At 43.2% G+C, this 22,133-nt stretch overlaps 1 protein-coding gene across 5 annotated transcripts in view; it reads right to left on the minus strand.

Annotated features, from left to right (window-relative positions):
- The window catches only part of LOC121540307 (septin-6-like), a 38,122-nt gene that overhangs the window by 7,954 nt on the left and 8,035 nt on the right, over nt 1–22,133 (minus strand). For all 5 annotated transcript variants that reach the window (XR_006657392.1, XM_041849085.2, XM_045207173.1 and 2 more), the window contains exons 4-9: nt 21,114–21,300; nt 16,991–17,152; nt 8,144–8,240; nt 6,992–7,160; nt 1,516–1,648; nt 1,135–1,325 (exon numbers count right to left, since the gene is read on the minus strand). Coding sequence is in view for 4 of the 5 variants with exons in the window: in XM_041849085.2 (XP_041705019.2) it covers nt 1,135–1,325; nt 1,516–1,648; nt 6,992–7,160; nt 8,144–8,240; nt 16,991–17,152; nt 21,114–21,300 (939 nt within the window). In the remaining variant the exon portion in view is untranslated. The remainder of the gene's footprint in view (nt 1–1,134; nt 1,326–1,515; nt 1,649–6,991; nt 7,161–8,143; nt 8,241–16,990; nt 17,153–21,113; nt 21,301–22,133) is intronic.

Raw genomic sequence — 22,133 nt, forward strand, 5'->3', positions numbered from 1 at the left:
TACTACAGGTAAAACAAGCTGTAAAAATGACTTCACCAACATTCCTATGGGGTATAGACCTATACCAGCAGTGTCCCTAGTCTAGGGTCAATACAATCAGATTACTGTAATACCAAGTCTAATCTAGATTCATCTGGTTTAGGATATTACTAACTATAGTACTCTACTCTGTATGATAAAGGTGGATAGAAAACAATCTAAAATCACAGTAAAGTGGAAGCGATCCTAATTTCTGGTGCATTTTCGTGTTCATTTTGAGGAGAACATTTGCAAGTCCCCCTCTATACCATAGTTATAAATGCTTAAGAGCAAAAGCTTGCTAGACTGCTAAGCTAAGCATCACTACATCTATTGCTCCTCCATTTCAAAGTAATCAGAGTCAGCTACGTTGATTATCACTCATCCATTAGACTGGGGAGAGAAACCACTCAGTGCTCAGTGACATTAACGGTCAGGCAAAGAGTTCCTGGAAATGCATCGACACAAGGCAAATGAAAGCTTTGATTAAGGAGTTTGTTGTTTGTCTAGGTGTGGTGTGTGCCAGGCTTCTTCATATCTGAGGTGCGGCTGACGCAACAACAGCATACAGTACAGTGGTCCACATACATACAGCACAGAATTAAATCACATTTCTATTTTGATCAGTCCATCCCACCATCTGTATCACCAAGTATACATACATGGATAGGGAAGAACAGTAATACGTCATTTGGATGGCATCTATTCTAAGTGGAATGAATGACCCAGTGTTTCCCCGATTATTGTATAGGCGGGGAACCCCTCATTTTGGTTAATGTTGATTTGGTGGCCTTTGCGCTCTGCCTGGAAAACGATCTAGGGGAAACACTATAGTCACAACTTATCCAGTTGGTCTTTGATCCTCCTAGATCAGGTTGTGACATCAAATTGCTCCAGTCTAGTATCCCTAAGGAATCCTCAAGGATAGCTGGGTCGTGTTCATTAGTGCACGCAACAGAAAACATGTTAAAATGTTTAGAACTAAACATGAACAAGTCCAGGTAGTCCCTCCCTGTTTGGGTCTGTTCTCTTCTGTTTGGGTGCCTAATGAACATGACCCTGAACACTGCCTGCTGTGTGAGTAGGAGGGAGGTGAACGCGGACGAAGATACTTACTTTTTTCTCTCCTTGTCCCTCTTGAGTGTGGTGGAGCCACCTGCCTGCTGGGCCTGGGACTGCAGGAGCTCGGCGGCCATCTTTTTCTGCTTGAAGCCGTTGAGCTCGTCATCCAGGGATTTCTTCTTGTCCTCCAGCTTCTTCTTCTCATCCTGGTGCAGCTTCTTGAGCCGGTCAAACTTCTCGTGCAGCTGTGTGGCGAGGGAGAAGACTTACGTCTTAGATAGAAACTCTTTTAGAAGGTGTGATATCTGTAGCAAACAGAGATGTCACACATGTAACCGTAGTTCTTCTTAGGTTGGTAGGATTGGTGAGGACGTGGCAGAATGAAAGCGTTAACTAGTAACGGAGAAACCTTCCTGTGTACACTAACACACACACCTCTTTCTCGGCCTCCTTCAGCTCAGCCTCCTTTTCTTTGACTCTCTGGACGAACATCTGCCTCATCTCTTCCTCTTTCTTCTGCAGCTCTCCCATGAACTCGTTCCTCTTGGCCTCGTACGTCTCCTGCAGACTGGGCTCCACACAGAAAGAGGAAAGTCAGAAATGATGTCATACTAATGAGTCATACATGTTAGTACTATGTCTACCATTACTGTCATTTAAATCAAAATGCAAAAAGTAGGTGTGATTAACTAAAGGGGTGGTAGAAAGTGGAAAGTAGTGCTTCCCCATTCTCCACCCTTCTCCTAAAGAGTGCACTTGCACACTCCTCAGCATGGATTTTAAAGCATTGAAAGTATGTAAGAATTGGATGGAGGGAGTTTCTTATTTTTTGTAACTATTGATTTTTAATTTTTTTACAGGACTACAACACAAAAACAAAACGCCCACTATACAAAACATTCTTTAAGGTGGTCAACATATGTTTTTCAAATTCTGTCAAATATGTCTGGTTTATGTTTAATTTGATAATATATAGTCTTATGGGATGTAGCTAGATAGTTCAGTCCTCCTGTTTGTTATTGAGGGTGAATATAAGGCTTTCCAATTGATGGCTATCCATTTTATTTGCAACAATTAGACCTAGATTACAAAACTTTCTCTGATATTGATCACCAATATTTACATTTCCCAACAGATATATGTAATAGGTTTCATTTGTGCTTTTTGCATCTCCAACAGATATGTGACATTTCTGGGTGCATTACATGCATTCTGGCAGGAGTGTAGGAAGTCCTATGAATTATCATGAATTGCAGTAGTTTATGTCTTCGGTTGTAGGGGCAGATATGAACATTTTCACATACAGTGGGGAAAAAAAGTATTTAGTCAGCCACCAATTGTGCAATCTCCCACTTAAAAAGATGAGAGACGCCTGTAATTTTCATCATAGGTACACGTCAACTATGACAGACAAATTGAGGAAAAAAAATCCAGAAAATCACATTGTAGGATTTTTAATGAATTTATTTGCAAATTATGGTGGAAAATAAGTATTTGGTCACCTACAAACAAGCAAGATTTCTGGCTCTCACAGACCTGTAACTTCTTCTTTAAGAGGCTCCTCTGTCCTCCACTCGTTACCTGTATTAATGGCACCTGTTTGAACTTGTTATCAGTATAAAATACACCTGTCCACAACCTCAAACAGTCACACTCCAAACTCCACTATGGCCAAGACCAAAGAGCTGTCAAAGGACACCAGAAACAAAATTGTCGACCTGCACCAGGCTGGGAAGACTGAATCTGCAACAGGTAAGCAGCTTGGTTTGAAGAAATCAACTGTGGGAGCAATTATTAGGAAATGGAAGACATACAAGACCACTGATAATCTCCCTCGATCTGGGGCTCCACGCAAGATCTCACCCCGTGGGGTCAAAATGATCACAAGAACGGTGAGCAAAAATCCCAGAACCACACGGGGGGACCTAGTGAATGACCTGCAGAGAGCTGGGACCAAAGTAACAAAGCCTACCATCAGTAACACACTACGCCGCCAGGGACTCAAATCCTGCAGTGCCAGACGTGTCCCCCTGCTTAAGCCAGTACATGTCCAGGCCCGTCTGAAGTTTGCTAGAGTGCATTTGGATGATCCAGAAGAGGATTGGGAGAATGTCATATGGTCAGATGAAACCAAAATATAACTTTTTGGTAAAAACTCAACTCAGTCGTGTTTGGAGGACAAAGAATGCTGAGTTGCATCCAAAGAACACCATACCTACTGTGAAGCATGGGGGTGGAAACATCATGCTTTGGGGCTGTTTTTCTGCAAAGGGACCAGGACGACTGATCCGTGTAAAGGAAAGAATGAATGGGGCCATGTATCGTGAGATTTTGAGTGAAAACCTCCTTCCATCAGCAAGGGCATTGAAGATGAAACGTGGCTGGGTCTTTCAGCATGACAATGATCCCAAACACACCGCCCAGGCAACGAAGGAGTGGCTTCGTAAGAAGCATTTCAAGGTCCTGAAGTGGCCTAGCCAGTCTCCAGATCTCAACCCCATAGAAAATCTTTGGAGGGGAGTTGAAAGTCCGTGTTGCCCAGCGACAGCCCCAAAACATCACTGCTCTAGAGGAGATCTGCATGGAGGAATGGGCCAAAATACCAGCAACAGTGTGTGAAAACCTTGTGAAGACTTACAGAAAACATTTGACCTGTGTCATTGCCAACAAAGGGTATATAACAAAGTATTGAGAAACTTTTGTTATTGACCAAATACTTATTTTCCACCATAATTTGCAAATAAATTCATTAAAAATCCTACAATGTGATTTTCTGGATTTTTTTTTCTCATTTTGTCTGTCATAGTATGAAAATTACAGGCCTCTCTCATCTTTTTAAGTGGGAGAACTTGCACAATTGGTGGCTGACTAAATACTTTTTTTCCCCACTGTATCTGTGACCAATGGTTCTCCTCAATTTCTTCCTTTAGATCTGTTTCCCATTTTTCCTCTAACCATCTGGTAGAGTTTCAATCAACCCTTGGTATAATGACGTAAATGTAAATATAACTTGGCAATCAACTTCTTTGGCGTAGCAGTTTCTTTCAGTATTTTTTCTATACTAGATGCCGTTGGTTCATCCAGATTCTGTTGAATGGAAGAACTTAAAGAAATTGGCCTTGGATAATCCAAATCTTACCTGTAATTGATTGAATGACAGTAGAGATCCATGTTCAAAATTCATAATGCCACTTTGGAACCAGGACTTAAAGGTGTTATCATTAAACACTGGAGGTAAGGTGAGGTTATTTCAAATAGGGGGGCCTGGCGATATTGGATCTTTCCACCTCATTAACTTATGTATATTTTCCAAAACACGAATGAAATTGAGAATCATTGGACTCTGTTTTAGTAGTGAATATAGTGAATATATTTTAGATCATAAGGTATTAAATGTATGGCTTAAATACTCCTCCATGCACAAGGATAGTCTGCTGTCCATTGTTTAAGTGAACGCAGTTGTGCAGCCCAGTAATACATCTTCCCATCTTCCTAAGGTCTTTCCATTCCAAATAAAGTTGGAGCAGGCCATTTATTTAATTTAAAAAGTTGGATGGAATTGAAACTGGCAGGGCCTGGAATAAATACATCAACCTTAGTAATATATTCATTTTGATTATGTTGACCCTACCCAACATGGAGATAGGGAGAGATCTCCATCTCTGAACATCAGATTCAATCCTATCTATTAAAGGAGAGTAATTGATTTTATATGCCTCTTCCAGACTGCATGGTATCAGTACACCCAGGGATTTCATATGTGTCTTTGTCTAGTTCCACTTTGATGTACAGTCATGGTCAAGTTTTGAGAATGACACAAATATAAATTTTCACAAAGTCTGCTGCCTCAGTTTTTATGATGTCAATTTGCATATACTCCAGAATGTTATGAAGAGTGATCAGATGAATTGCAATTAATTGCAAAGTCCCTCTTTGCCATGAAAATGAACTTATAAAAATAAAATAAAACATTTCCACTGCATGTCAGCCCTGCCACGAAAGGACCAGTTGACATCATGTCAATGATTCTCTCGTTAACACAGGTGAGAGTGTTGACGAGGACAAGGCTGGAGATCACTCTGTCATGCTGATTGAGTTAGAATAACAGACTGGAAGCTTTAAAAGGAGGGTGGTGCTTGAAATCATTGTTCTTCCTCTGTTAACCATGGTTACCTGCAAGGAAACGCGTGCCGTCATCATTGCTTTGCACAAAAAGGGCTTCACAGGCAAGGATATTGCTGCTAGTAAGATTGCACCTAAATCAACCATTTATCGGATCATCAAGAACTTCAAGGAGAGAGGTTAAATTGTTGTGAAGAAGGCGTCAGGGCGCCCAAGAAAGTCCAGCAAGCGCCAGGACCGTCTCCTAAAGTTGATTCAGCTGCGGGATCGGGGCACCACCAGTGCAGAGCTTGCTCAGGAATGGCAGCAGGCAGGTGTGAGTGCATCTGCACACACAGTGAGGCGAAGACTTTTGGAGGATGGCCTGGTGTCAAGAAGGGCAGCGAGGAAGCCACTTCTGTCCAGGAAAAATCAGGGACAGACTGATATTCTGCAAAAGGTACAGCAATTGGACTGCTGAGGACTGGGGTAAAGTCATTTTCTTTGATGAATCCCCTTTCCGATTGTTTGGGGCATCCGGAAAAAAGCTTGTCCGGAGAAGAAAAGGTGAGCACTACCATCAGTCCTGTGTCATGCCAACAGTAAAGCATCCTGAGACCATTCATGTGTGGGGTTGCTTCTCAGCCAAGGGAGTGGGCTCACTCACAATTCTGCCTAAGAACACAGCCATGAATAAAGAATGGTACCAACACATCCTCCGAGAGCAGTTTGGTGATGAACAATGCCTTTTCCAGCATGATGGAGCACCTTGCCATAAGGCAAAAGTGATAACTAAGTGGCTCGGGGAACAAAACATCAACATTTTGGTCCATGGCCAGGAAACTCCCCAGACCTTAATCCCATTGAGAACTTGTGGTCAATCCTCAAGATTGGACAAACAAAAACCCACAAATTCTGACAAACTCCAAGCATTGATTATGCAAGAATGGGCTGCCATCAGTCAGGATGTGGCCCAGAAGTTAATTGACAGCATGCCAGGGTGGATTGCAGAGGTCTTGAAAAAGAAGGGTCAACACTGCAAATATTGACACTTTGCATAAACTTAATGTAATTGTCAATAAAAGCCTTTGACACGTATGGAATGCTTGTAATTATACTTCAGTATACCATAGTAACATCTGACAAAAATATCTAAAAACACTGAAGCAGAAAACTTTGTGAAGACCAATACTTGTGTCATTCTCAAAACTTTTGACCACGACTGTACTTTCTAAGCTTGAGAAGTCATGATTAGAAATGGGCATTATTTCAGTTTTCTCCCAATTCACTTTCAAGCCTGATACAGCACCATGTGTCCAACAGTAGTAAAATAATAATAATAATATGCCATTTAGCAAACGCTTTTATCCAAAGCGACTTACAGTCATGTATGCATACATTTTTACGTATGGGTGGTCCCGGGGATCGAACCCACTACCCTGGCGTTACAAGCGCCATGCTCTACCAATTGAGCTACAGAGGACCACAATAAAAAATAAATGACAGAGAATGTTCTGGTTCAGATAAATAAAGTAAAATGTCATCTGCATACAATGATGTCACATGTTGATCTCCACCAATCTCTATGCCCCGTATTGAGCCATGAGTTCTAATTATTGTTGCTAGGGGTTCTGTGGCTAAAGAAAATAAATAACCAGACAAAGGGCATCCCTGTGGAGGGAGTTTCAACCATTGTTAAATCCATGACAAGGAGTGTGCAGGGTGGAGAATCGGGACGCAGTCTCTGAGGGATGTAGGGAGGAAACAGAAACAGGAAGTAAGGAGGAAATATGAAGAGAAGCAGCCTCACCTGAAGGGTTTGCAGTCAGGGTCCGTGTCCTTGAAGCCCATCTCCTCCAGCTTGCAGCGGCGGTAGAGCTCGTAGTGTCTGGTGTGAGTCTGCTCTCTAAGATCCTCCATGTTCACCCTGATCAGCATCTCTCTCAGCTTCACAAAGTCACAGTGGTTCTCATTCTCCACTGCCAATGACACACACACACACACACACACACACATACATACATACAAACACCCCATCATGCGTCAGACAGCTACTACTCAACGGCGTTCGATTAAAACACTACCACTGGTTGTGACAGTGTGGGTCAGATTGAACAAACAACCATTGTAAAAGACCAGAAACATACAGCTCACACAATTGCTTGTTTTAAACACATTTCTGATTAAACTGCAGGCATGTGTAATACTCAGTGATTCAGAAGTCTGCTCATGCGTTAACAAATGTACACTAATGCAGCTCCATTCATGCCCATGTCTAAATTTCTGGTTTTAGAATCTAGCGGAGTGCCACGTGAGGTGGCCCCTGGCCTCCTGCACCATCAATGAACCATAGAGTGAACTGAGTAGAGCATGGTACACAATGTCTGAGACAGCCTCAGCCTCCGGAAACAACTATTGTATATATGTTCCATGTGCTAGGCAGGGCTAGGTCTAGTTCATATAACCCCCCACGTATCCACACACAGCCTACACTGACATACGCACGAGTACACCATACTGAACCAAATAACAAATTGACAGCTGATAAGGTGTGGGGATATGGAGGAAGTGTCATATAATTCTAATATCTTATAATTTGATATACTGAGAATACGAGAGATTTAACATCTGTATTCCTATGGTAAATCAGTGACTTTCCCTGATCATGCTCACAGGTTTCATGATCTACCACTTTTCAAGCAATATTGACTTGTTTGAGATAAATCAATCCCATAGAACCCTCAGACATTTGTGACATGACTCAAGCAACAACTGCTGTAGCTCATACAATTATGAAAGAGTGGGCACATGCAGTGTTAAATAGACAAACATGAATGAGATTACATAAGCAGCAGTGATGGCATCCCTCTTGACGGTATGAATGCAGTTGTTTAGGGAGTTAGGGTGGAATGGGTGTGACGATCTCCCCTCTCATTTCCTCTGTTGATGTGACCTAGCTTACCCTGTACCGTCCCCCAGGGGTACTGCCGCGCTTTCACCATCTTGTTGCCGATCTTCACTTCCTCCGTGCTTCCCACCACGGCGAACGGCAAATGGGCCTGCGGAGCAGACGGGAGAAAGGATTCTCGTCACCGACACCTGAGTCTCTGCCTTTTTTTTTTTACCTTTATTTAACCAGGTAAGCCAGTTGAGAACAGGTTCTCATTTACAACTGCGACCTGGCCAAGATAAAGCAAAGCAGTGCAATAAAAACAACACAGAGTTACATATGGGGTAAAAAACATAAAGTCTAAAATACAACAGAAAATATATATACAGTGTGTGCAAATGTAGCAAGTTATGGAGGTAAGGCAATAAATAGGCTATAGTGCAAAATAATTACAATAGTATTAACACTGGAATGCTAGATGTGCAAGAGATTATGTGCAAATAGAGATACTGGGGTGCAAAAGAGCAAAATAAATAACAATATAGGGATGAGGTAGTTGGGTGGGCTAATTTCAGATGGGCTGTGTACAGGTGCAGTGATCGGTAAGGTGCTCTGACAACTGATGCTTAAAGTTATTGAGGGAGATAAGAGTCTCCAGCTTCAGAGATTTTTGCAATTCGTTCCAGTCATTGGCAGCAGAGAACTGGAAGGAATGGCGGCCAAAGGAGGTGTTGGCTTTGGGAATGACCAGTGAGATATACCTGCTGGAGCGCAGACTACGGGTGGGTGCTGCTATGGTGACCAATGAGCTAAGATAAGGCGGGATTTGCCTAGCAGTGATTTATAGATGGCCTGGAGCCAGTGGGTTTGACTTACGAACATGTAGTGAGGACCAGCCAACAAGAGCGTTCAGGTCACAGCGGTGGGTAGTGTATGGGGCTTTGGAGACAAAACGGATGGCACTGTGATAGACTACATCCAATTTGCTGAGTAGAGTGTTGGAGGCTATTTTGTAAATGACATCGCCGAAGTCAAGGATCGGTAGGATAGTCAGTTTTACGAGGGCATGTTTGGCAGCATGAGTGAAGGAGGCTTTGTTGCGAAATAGGAAGCCGATTCTAGATTTAACTTTGGATTGGAGATTCTTTATGTGAGTCTGGAAGGAGAGTTTACAGTCTAACCAGACACCTAGGTATTTGTAGTTGTCCACATACTCTAGGTCAGACCCGTCGAGAGTGGTGATTCTAGTCGGGTGGGCGGGTGCCAGCAGCGTTCGATTGAAAAGCATGCATTTAGTTTTACTAGTGTTTAAGAGCAGTTGGAGGCTACTGAAGGAGTGTTGTATGGCATTGAAGCTCGTTTGGAGGTTTGTTAACACAGTGTCCAATGAAGGGCCAGATGTATACAAAATGGTGTCGTCTGCGTAGAGGTGGATCTGAGAGTCACCAGCAGCAAGAGCGACATCATTGATATACACGGAGAAAAGTGTCGGCCCAAGAATTGAACCCTGTGGCACCCCCATAGAGACTGCCATAGGTCCAGACAACAGGCCCTCCGATTTGACACACTGAACTCTATCTGAGAAGTAGTTGGTGAACCAGGCGAGGCAGTCATTTGAGAAACCAAGGCTATTTAGTCTGCCAATAAGAATGCGGTGGTTGACAGAGTCGAAAGCCTTGGCCAGGTCGATGAAGACGGCTGCACAGTACTGTCTATTATCAATCGCGGTTAAAATATCGTTTAGTACCTTGAGCGTGGCTGAAGTGCACCCATGACCAGCTCGAAACCGGATTGCATAGCGGAGAAGGTACGGTGGTATTCGAAATGGTCGGTGATCTGTTTGTTAACTTGGCTTTCAAATACTTTCGAAAGGCAGGGCAGGATGGATATAGGTCTGTAGCAGTTTGGATCTAGAGTGTCACCCCCTTTGAAGAGGGGGATGACCGCGGCAGCTTTCCAATCTCTGGGGATCTCAGACGTTATGAAAGAGAGGTTGAACAGACTAGTAATAGGGGTTGCGGCAATTTCGGCGGCTAGTTTTAGAAAGAAAGGGTCCAGATTGTCTAGCCCAGCTGATTTGTAGGGGTCCAGATTTTGCAGCGCTTTCAAAACATCAGCTGTCTGAATTTGTGTGAAGGAGAAGCGGGGGGCATGGGCAAGTTGCAGCGGAGGGTGCAGAGTTGGTGGCCGGGGTAGTTGTAGCCAGATGGAAAGCATGGCCAGCTGTAGCAAAATGCTTGTTGAAATTCTCGATTATTGTAGATTTATCGGTGGTGATAGTGTTTCCTAGCCTCAGTGCAGTGGGTAGCTGGGAGGAAGTGCTCTTATTCTCCATGGACTTTACAGTGTCCCAAAACTTTTTGGAGTTAGTGCTACAGGATGCAAATTTCTGTTTGAAAAAGTTAGCCTTTGCTTTCCTGACTGCTTGTGTATATTGGTTCCTAACTTCCCTGAAAAGTTGCATATCGCGGGGGCTATTTGATGCTAATGCAGTACGCCACAGGATGTTTTTGTGCTGGTCAAGGGCAGTCAAGTCTGAGGAGAACCAGGGGCTATATCGGTTCTTAGTTCTGTATTTTTTGAATGGGGCATGTTTATTTAAGATTGAGAGGAAATTACTTTTAAGGAACAACCAGGCATCCTCTACTGACGGAATGAGATCTACAGTGGGGGGAAAAAGTATTTAGTCAGCCACCAATTGTGCAAGTTCTCCCACTTAAAAAGATGAGAGAGGCCTGTAATTTTCATCATAGGTACACGTCAACTATGACAGACAAATTGAGAGAAAAAAATCCAGAAAATCACATTGTAGGATTTTTAATGAATTTATTTGCAAATTATGGTGGAAAATAAGTATTTGGTCACCTACAAACAAGCAAGATTTCTGGCTCTCACAGACCTGTAACTTCTTCTTTAAGAGGCTCCTCTGTCCTCCACTCGTTACCTGTATTAATGGCACCTGTTTGAACTTGTTATCAGTATAAAAGACACCTGTCCACAACCTCAAACAGTCACACTCCAAACTCCACTATGGCCAAGACCAAAGAGCAAACCAGAAACAAAATTGTAGACCTGCACCAGGCTGGGAAGACTGAATCTGCAATAGGTAAGCAGCTTGGTTTGAAGAAATCAACTGTGGGAGCAATTATTAGGAAATGGAAGACATACAAGACCACTGATAATCTCCCTCGATCTGGGGCTCCACGCAAGATCTCACCCCGTGGGGTCAAAATGATCACAAGAACGGTGAGCAAAAATCCCAGAACCACACGGGGGGACCTAGTGAATGACCTGCAGAGAGCTGGGACCAAAGTAACAAAGCCTACCATCAGTAACACACTACGCCGCCAGGGACTCAAATCCTGCAGTGCCAGACGTGTCCCCCTGCTTAAGCCAGTACCCGTCTGAAGTTTGCTAGAGTGCATTTGGATGATCCAGAAGAGGATTGGGAGAATGTCATATGGTCAGATGAAACCAAAATATAACTTTTTGGTAAAAACTCAATTCGTCGTGTTTGGAGGACAAAGAATGCTGAGTTGCATCCAAAGAACACCATACCTACTGTGAAGCATGGGGGTGGAAACATCATGCTTTGGGGCTGTTTTTCTGCAAAGGGACCAGGACGACTGATCTTTGTATAGGAAAGAATGAATGGGGCCATGTATCATGAGATTTTGAGTGAAAACCTCCTTCCATCAGCAAGGGCATTGAAGATGAAACGTGGCTGGGTCTTTCAGCATGACAATGATCCCAAACACACCGCCCGGGCAACGAAGGAGTGGCTTCGTAAGACGCATTTCAAGGTCCTGGAGTGGCCTAGCCAGTCTCCAGATCTCAACCCCATAGAAAATCTTTGGAGGGAGTTGAAAGTCTGTGTTGCCCAGCGACAGCCCCAAAACATCACTGCTCTAGAGGAGATCTACATGGAGGAATGGGCCAAAATACCAGCAACAGTGTGTGAAAACCTTGTGAAGACTTACAGAAAACGTTTGACCTGTGTCATTGCCAACAAAGGGTATATAACAAAGTATTGAGAAACTTTTGTTATTGACCAAATACTTATTTTCCACCATAATTTGCAAATAAATTCATAAAAAATCCTACAATGTGATTTTCTGGAAAAAAAATTATCATTTTGTCTGTCATAGTTGACGTGTATCTATGATGGAAATTACAGGCCTCTCTCATCTTTTTAAGTGGAAGAACTTGCACAATTGGTGGCTGACTAAATACTTTTTTTCCCCACTGTATATCCATCCATGATACCTGGGCCAGGTCAATTAGGAAGGCCTGCTCGCTAAAGTGTTTTAGGGAGCGTTTGACAGTGATGAGGGGTGGTCGTTTGACCGCGGACCCGTTACGGACGCAGGCAATAAGGCAGTGATCGCTGAGATCCTGGTTGAAGACAGCTGAGTTGTATTTAGAGGGTATGTTAGTCAGGATGATATCTATGAGGGTACCCATGTTTACGGATTTAGGGTTGTACCTGGTAGGTTCGTTGATCATTTGCGTGAGGTTGAGGGCATCTAGTTTGGATTGTAGGATGGCCGGGGTATTAAGCATACCCAATTAAGGTCACCAAGCAGTACGAACTCTGAGGATAAATGGGGGGCAATCAATTCACATATGGTGTCCAGGGCACAGCTGGGGGCTGAGGGGGGTCTGTAGCAAGCGGCAACAGTGAGAGACTTATTTCTGGAAAGGTGGATTTTTAGAAGTAGAAGCTCAAACTGTTTGGGCACAGACCTGGATAGTATGATAGAGCTCTGCAGGCTATCTCTACAGTAGATTGCAACTCCACCCCCTTTGGCAGTTCTATCTAGACGGAAAATGTTATAGTTGGGGATGGACATTTCAGAATTTTTGGTGGCCTTCCTGAGCCAGGATTCAGACACTGCTAGAACATCAGGGTTGGCGGAGTGTGCTAACGCAGTGAATAACTCAAACTTAGGAAGTAGACTTCTGATATTTATGTGCAAGAAACCAAGACTTTTGCGATTACAGAAGTCAGCAAATGATAGCGCCTGGGGAGTAGGAGTGATACTGAGGGCTGCAGGGCCTGGGTTAGCCTCTACATCACCAGAGGAACAGAGGAGGACTAGAATAAGGATACGGCTAAAGGCTTTAAGAACTGGTCTTCTAGTGCGTTGGGTACATAGAATAAAGGGGGCAGATTTCCGGGTGTTGTAGAAAAGATTCAGGGCATTATGTACAGACAAGGATATGGAAGGATATGAGTAAAGTGGAGGTAAACCTAAGCGTTGGGTAACAATGAAAGAGATAGCATCACTGGAGGCATCAATTGAGTCGGTCTCCGCGTGTATGGGAGGTGGGACAAAGGAGCTATCTAAGGCAGGTTTAGCTGGGCTGGGGGATCTACAGTGAAATAGTACAATTAGAAATAACCGAAACAACAATAAGCTAACCATGTTTGGGCTGAGGCTAAACATAAACAGGATGTAGTACCGTAAAAAGGAACAGTCCAGCAGACATCAGCTGTGTAGCTGAGTTATCAAAGGTCCGGTGAACAGCAATAGGATAGTTCGGAGGCTGCTAAAGCACTAGCGAGTAAGAGGCCATGGCTAGCGTGTGCTAGCGGGCCGGGGCTAGCAGATGGAATCTTCGTGGTCGACGTCGTAACCACATCAGACGATTTCGTCGGCAGACCAGTCGTGTAGGATCGGCGGGGCTCCGTGTCAACACTAGGTGGTCCCGTCCGGTTGACAGAGAGGTAGATAGCCGGGAGATGGGCCTAGCTCAGGATGATTAGCCAGACCACAGCGTCCAATTTGTTGCAGCTAGCTGGTAGCGATGAAACCGGAGTTAAAGGTCCAGTGATTCAGTGATTCCGGCAGAAAAACTGATATGTTCTGGGTCGATAACGCGCTGTGCAGACTGGCCGAATATCCGGTGATTAATGTCCAGTGATTAAATTAATCCTGCAGAAAAAAAATCCAATGTTCTGGGTGAAATACCGCTAACTGTGGCTAATAGCAAGTAGCTAGTTAGCTGGCTAGCTAGTTTCAACTGGAGATTCTAGATAAAAGGTAAGTCAATAATAGAATCCGTTCCACATTGAGTGAGGCGGGTTGCAGGAAAGTATATTTTGTAGAAGGATGAAAAGTCTGATAGGGAAATATGTACGAAAAATACAAAAAAACAGGGTATTTACAGGCTATTTACAGACACACGACAAAAACAGAACTGCACTACTACGCCATCTTGGAACGATCAAACTCTCTATCAAACACAACACACATATCACACACAAATACACACAACTAAATACACATCATGCAAGCACACACACTATTCACACTTCCTGCAATTATCATACCATGTTATCACTCCATTACATAACTTGATTATTTATTTGTTTAGATTTGGATAAATTGGAGCATATCTCTTGATAGGCGAACCAACTGGCAGAGTGAACCTAACACAAAGTGAATTACAAGTGACATGTGTCATGTTAGGTCTATATTGCAAGTTAATACACGTTCCATTCATCCAACAGCGATAGCTCATTTTCATAGACAGCAAGGGCTTCTCACTGCAGTGGTCGGTGTGGGTGACCTTTCTGCAAGATCGGTGGCGTCTTCGTGAGATCGGAGGGCGAGAGTCTAAGAGAGCTAATTGACTAATGCAAATCAGCTGGGTTCTGCTCAGTCGCAAGCGTTGGCATTCTCTACTCGCTTATGTCACTCCTCATGGTCCGCTCATTTAGCCCCGGCCCGTTAGCCAGCGGCTCGGGGTCCTTTCTCACACTGAGAGCTTCCTGTAGCGAGAGCTAGCTGATTGTCATACACTGTACTGGACTGTACTGTACTGTACTGTCCTCTCCCTGTGTGGGGCTGCTGTGGCTTCCTGACTAGGAGGAGGAGGTGGTGGAGGAGGAGGAGGAGGAGGAGGAGGAGGAGGAGGAGGAGGAGGAGGAGTGGACACAGATGGTGCTCGTATCCTGCTCTAGTGCTGCTGGTTTAGTTTTCTGAGAATGAACAGAATAAATTACTCAGAACTCAAAGTGAAAGGAAACTCTCACAAGGGGTACAGATACACAACCATATCTACTCCTGTAATGATTTTGTCCACTATATTGTACGTACAGTTGAAGTCGGAAGTTTACATACACTTAGGTTGGAGTCATTAAAACTTGTTTTTCAAACACTCCACAAATTTCTTGTTAACAAACTACAGTTTTAGCAAGTCGGTTAGGACATCTACTTTGTGCATGACACAAGTAATTTTTCCAACAATTGTTTACAGACAGATTATTTCACTTATAATTCACTGTATCACAATTCCAGTGGGTCAGAAGTTTATATACAATAAATTGACTGTGCCTTTAAACAGCTTGGAAAATTCCAGAAAATGATGTCATGGCTTTAGAAGCTTCTGATAGGCTAATTGACATCATTTGAGTCAATTGGAGGTGTACCTGTAGATGTAAACTCAGTGCCTCTTTGCTTGACATCATGGGAAAATCAAAAGAAATCAGCCAAGACCTCAGAAAAAAAATTGTAGACCTCCACAAGTCCGGTTCATCCTTGGGAGCAATTTCCAAATGACTGAAGGTACCACGTTCATCTGTACAAACAATAGTACACAAGTATAAATACCATGGGACCACGCAGCCGTCATACCGCTCAGGAAGGAGACGCGTTCTGTCTCCTAGAGATGAACGTACTTTGGTGCGAAAAGTGCAAATCAATCCCAGAACAACAGCAAAGGACCTTGTGAAGATGCTGGAGGAAACAGGTACAAAAGTATCTATATCCACAGTAAAAGGAGTCCTATATCGACATAACCTGAAAGGCCGCTCAGCAAGGAAGAAGCCACTGCTCCAAAACCGCCATAAAAAAGCCAGACTACGGTTTGCAACTGCAAATGGGGACAAAGATTGTACTTTTTGGAGAAATGTCCTCTGGTCTGATGAAACAAAAATAGAACTGTTTGGCCATAATGACCATCGTTATGTTTGGAGGAAAAAGGGGGAGCTTGCAAGCCGAAGAACACCATCCCAACCGTGAAGCACGGGGTGGCAGCATCATGATGTGGGGGTGCTTTGCTGCAGGAGGGACTGGTGCACTTCACAAAATAGATGGCATCATGAGGAAGGAAAATTATGTGGATATATTGAAGCAACATCTCAAGACATCAGTCAGGAAGTTAAAGCTTGGTCGCAAATGGGTCTTCCAAATGGACAATGACCCCAAGCATTCTTCCAAAGTTGTGGCAAAATGGCTTAAGGACAACAAAGTCAAGGTATTGGAGTGGCCATCACAAAGCCCTGACCTCAATCCTATAGAAAATATATGGGCAGAACTGAAAAAGCATGTGGGAGCAAGGAGGACTACAAACCTGACTCAGTTACACCAGCTCTGTCAGGAGGAATGGGCCAAAATTCACCCAACTTATTGTGGGAAGCTTGTGGAAAACTACCCGAAACGTTTGACCCAAGTTAAACAATTGAAAGACAATGATACTAAATACTAATTGAGTGTACGTAAACTTCTGACCAACTGGGAATGTGATGAAATAAATAACATCTGAAATAAATAATTCTCTCTACTATTATTCTGACATTTCACATTCTTAAAATAAAGTGGTGATCCTAACTGACCTAAAACAGGGAATTTTAACTAGTATTAAATGTCAGGAATTGTGAAAAACTGAGTTTAAATGTATTTGGCTAAGGTGTATGCAAACTTCCGACTTCAACTGTATATTGTATGTACCTGGCCTCACAAAAATATCTTCCATGAAAACAGACAATCAAGTATTGTATCACTTGATATTTCTTCCTAAACAAACCTTGTCAGTCACTCTCATACTTCTCAACAATAACTAGTAAGTCTGTATAACTTGCTGAAATGCTGCTGAACTAAAATGAGCGGCATCAGAGAAGGTTTATCTTACGTTCATGGTGGAGTTGATCTCTGCCACCGTCTCGTCGTCAGTGGGGAATTGGTAGATCAGAACACCGTTGCTGACCAGCTCACTGGTGATCTTGATCTTGAACTTGGTCAACTCGCTCTTGGAGATTGCGTCTGATTTGGCGATGATGGGGATGATGTTGACCTGTTGTTTGAGGAGATTAAATTAGATCAGAAAATGTTATTAGGCTATCCGCTAATGAGGAATGTATTTGTTCAGCAAATAGACAAAACAATCCATCCAAATACATTAAAAAAACACAGGAATTGATTTGTTTGTTTTTTACAATCAGAATTACAAAATTTAGTACAAAGTGTATGCTAGCAGCTAGAGAACAGAGCAGATTTAGGATTGTTATGATCGGCTGACAGTGAAAAGGTGTGAACAAATAATGACCATACATTGGGATGTAGCTAAATAAGGAACAGCTTTGAGGCTCATGTCAAATGAAATGTATAACCCTCTGCTTTCAGAAGGCCAGAAAAAACAACCTAAATTGTCTAAATTGGCTCTACTTTCAAACAGAGCCCATGAAAAACAATGTAGATCAAGATAATCTTATAATCATTTGATCCAAAACCTCTCAGCTCCACACATTAAGGGTTGGTTTCCCAGATACAGATTAAGCCTAGTCCTGGACTAGAAAGCCTTTTCGCTGGAGGTTTGCATTGATCATTTTTAAGTACAAAACTAAGCTTAATCTATAGTAAGCACATACAAAACACTCCCATACAGAAAAATAATATATTGGAATACATTTCAATAATGTTTTTATATATTGGGATTATATTTTAATCAAATATATACATAAATAAAATATATGTAAAATACACACTCACACCTCACAACCTTCTCTACCCAATGATAATGTTGAGTCTCTATTGACCTCTGATACCTTAGCATTAGGTTTCCAAAGTGGTATTTTGCATGCAAAAGTTGTAGTTGAAAATAAATTCTGCAGCCCCAGCCCCGCCTCCAACTGACAGCGCAGCGTTACAATTTAGGCTGTCACTGCCAAAAAGCTTTCTCATGTGTACGAAACATAAGGAACACCTTCCTAATATTGAGTTGCACCGCCTTTTGCCCTTGGAACAGCATCAATTCGTTGGAGCATGGACTCTACAAGGTGTCGAAAGTGTTCCACAGGGATGCTGGCCCATGTTGACTCCAATGCTTCCCACAGTTGTGTCAAGTTGGCTGGATGTCCTTTGGGTAGTGGACCATTCTTGATACACATGGGAAACTGTTGAGTGTGAAAAACCCAGCAGCGTTGCAGTTCTTGACACACTCAAACCAGTGTGCTTGGCACCTACTACCATACCCCGTTCAAAGGCACTTAAATATTTTGTCTTGCCCATTCACACTCTGAATGGCACACATACACAATCCATATCTCAAGGCTTAAAAATCATTCTTTAACCTGTCTCCTCCCCTTCATCTACACTGATTGAAGTGGATTTAACAAGTGTCATCAATAAGGGATCATTGCTTTCACCTGGATTCACCTGGTCAGTCTATGTCATGGAAACAGCAGATGTTCCTAATGTTTTGTACACTCAGTGTCTATTTTGGGAATATATTTTACTAGCTACCACAGCATACTGTCAAAATCTATTTCCACACCATATACTTAAATACAAAAACATATATGTAGAAATATATGAAAATGGCCAATTTTGTAATGACTTAAACATATATTTAGATATCTATAATTTACATACAAATAAATACATGTACATACATGTTGTTAAAATAAATGTTAATATATACTTTTTCTGTATGGGCTACTAAACCCCTATTGATATGATGATTTATGATACAATATTAATTAATGTGTGTAAACTCCTAAGCTGAATGAGTGACAATGAACAGGGACACACCATGTGTTAGTGGTGTCACGAGTGAGGAATAGAAGGTCAGTGTGCCAAGATAGATTGGGGGCCACTGGTGCTAATCTTAGGATGGGTGCGTGATGGAATGGCCTGGCTAGGGTGCCACACTACACCGAGGAGGTAGATGATATGGTGGTGGATGAGTGACAATCAATAATGGTTAGCAACTGGATAAGATAAAAGTAGGTTGGAATAGCAGTATATAAGCTGAGAGATATTCCATGGAAATCATTCATATGACAAGAGGCTAAGCACGTAGTCACTGTTTGTGAATCCATCATCATAACCATTAAATAATGGTTGAATCAAATATCCATCTGTGTCAACTGCTCTCTTGTATCCTGAACTTCTCAATACCAGAAACCCATCAAACCAAAGTTGTACCCAAGCTGCTGGGTTTAGCCTATATTGGGCAGCAGCACCAAGCTGGTGTTCTGATTGGAGAGTGCACCCAGCTAGCAAATAACCAAAGGAGAACCTTCTGGGAACATTACAGGTACGTTCTGTGTTTGCTAGGGAGACCTCAGCTGGAAGATAGCAGAGCGGGGCCGGATAATGCGAGCATCTCCTATGCAGCCAGGTCATTACATCACAGCTAGCTAGCTAAACCACCTGAGACAAGTGGGGAACATCTGGTCAAGACAGGATATAAATAGACCCTGAGATCTGGGCCCACCCCTCCCTTTCTTACGCTTCTCTGGATGCCTTGTGCCTTGGTCTACAGCAGGGAAATCATGCAGACGGATACAAAAGCTATAAATGTAACGTATTTTTATATCTGAACACCTCTAGTCTCTACTAGCTTCAGGGATGTTTGATTCGGGCATATCTATGTGCATTTCCGCCATAATCAGAGCTTGGAACGAAGCAAAGACAGAAAAATAGACAGCAGTGCAGAGCAGTAAGAGCATTTACCAGAGAGGGTAGTATAGTCAACCTCTAACGCAGGATCTATCTCGTGAAGAGATCTCCAAACACAATGTTAATGATGAGAGCCTACTGATCCGGCTTGTTTAGAAGAAACCCTTCCTCCAGCCCCCATGCTTGGTGCCAAAATCAGAACATGGAGAGAGAGGGAAGAGATACAGCATGCCAGAATATCTGCTTCAATGGAGCCCACAGGACTGAAGAGGAGCCAACAGGACTGAAGAGGAGCCCACAGGACTGAAGAGGAGCCCACAGGACTGAAAAGGAGGCCTGAGGATGCAGGGGGGTCTTTGTCAAACATTCACCCATCACCACTTCTCACCCATAAACTCAAGAGACACCGCACTCCCTCCTACGCAACAGGCTTTGTTTCATTGTAGCTGCCTGCCTCCCGCACCACCCACTAGCATTGGCCCTTGGACCTCCTATAGAGGGCTTTACAGTCACTAGTGCCAAGGATGCTGGGATGATGCTAAGAGCCGTGTGACTGTATACACAGGAAGGCTTCTGCTCTGGATCACAGACCACACTGCTGTGAGAGGCTGGAAGGTGGCTAGGGTACAGCTGCTCTGGCAAACACTGAGGAGCCCCTTTGTTCGAAAGTCAGGAAGTCTCTATGCAAATAGGGCCTTTTGGGGTGGCCCTAGGAAAATAGAGTAAGCGGTCACCGTGACGACCAACACCGTCACGGGACAGGAGCCCATCTTTGAGTGTGCAAATGGTGTAGAAGAGTTTATGAGCCACAATGAAATGATGATGAAGTTCTCTGTGATGACATCAATGCTGCCCTGCATCTACATTGTGACATCATCCTCTGTAGCTCAGCTGGTAGAGCACGGCGCTTGTAACGCCAAGGTAGTGGGTTCGATCCCCGGGACCACCCATACACAAAAATGTATGCACGCATGACTGTAAGTCGCTTTGGATAAAAGCATCTGCTAAATGGCATATTATTATTATATTATTATATCATCTTGAGGCTAGAGAGCTTTCTCTTTTCCCCCTGCATTTTATAAATAGCTATGAATAAAATATAACTCTTCAACCGAGATTATCATCATATTAAGGAAGCTGCTTTTCAAGTGACACTTCAAATCAGCAGAGTTCAATGAATGTATTGCGTAATATGATAATTTGGCAGATATCTTTATCTAAAGCGACTTACAGAGAAGCCAACATTGACAGTGACACATATAGGCCAACTCAGTATACTATATCTGGCCCATGCAGGTTGAACCCAGTGAACCATTGGAATCGTAGTGTAATTAGCTAGTCTTGCAGCTCACCTTGCTGTCCAGTTTCTTCATAGTGACTAGGTCCAGGGACTTGAGGGAGTGTCCGGTGGGCGTGATGAAGTACAGGCAGGCGTGGATGCGTGTGTCGTGGTAGCTGTGTAACGTGCGCTTGATTTTCAGCTCCTCCTGCAGATAGGCCTCAAACTGGGTGTCGATAAACTCCACAATAGACTTGTAGCTGAGGAGAGAAAAGCGTGTATGTGTTTCAAGGTGTTATAATCACACCATAAACAGCTGATAAGGAAACTGGACTGAAGACGTAGCTGTGCACCAAAAAGAGAAAATGTGTCTTACTATCGTCTATGAAGGATTCAAGGGTAGGCTATACCTTTACGTTCACTCAAAATGAAGACAGTTCCACCACCATAGAATACCAGAGGGTGTTGTAAAGCATCTCTTAAAGGGATACTTCGGGATTTTGGCAATGAAGCACTTTACCTACTTCCCCAGAGTCAGATGAATTTATGGATACCATTTTTATGTCTCTGCATCCAGTATGCTAGCTGATACCGTAGACTTCCGGCTCATTGCGCTAACACAAGTTAGCAACTTCCTTCCAACTGCACGCAGAAACACATAAATGGTATACACAAGTTCATCTGACTCTGTGGAAGTAGATAAATCCAGAAGTATCCCTTTAAGTGAGAGATTTAAGCCAGTTTGTACTTTAATCCCGGAGTGTTGTCAGTGGGCGGTAGCTAGATGCTAAGTGAGTACAACTCAGCTCCGTATAAGGAATTTGCTGATCCATCATTCAGCTGAGCTGGGTCTCAATAGCTGGGAGTCATCAGGCATAACTTGATGGAGAAGAGATGTGGGAGCGCACGGATCAGGGAGCAGAGGAGAGGCATCAAAGGCATACCATCGCCAAGGAAAGGGAAGATGCACCGCACAGCCGAAGGCGGATCGGAACCGCTGATTAAACTCAGGTCTAACCTCCGCCCTCCGTGTGAGTGACACCTATTCCCACCTCCACTCCCCCTCATAAGAAACTCATATGACTGGTATTGT

Source organism: Coregonus clupeaformis, chromosome 3, assembly GCF_020615455.1.
Source record: "Coregonus clupeaformis isolate EN_2021a chromosome 3, ASM2061545v1, whole genome shotgun sequence".
NCBI classification, from domain to species: domain Eukaryota; kingdom Metazoa; phylum Chordata; class Actinopteri; order Salmoniformes; family Salmonidae; genus Coregonus; species Coregonus clupeaformis.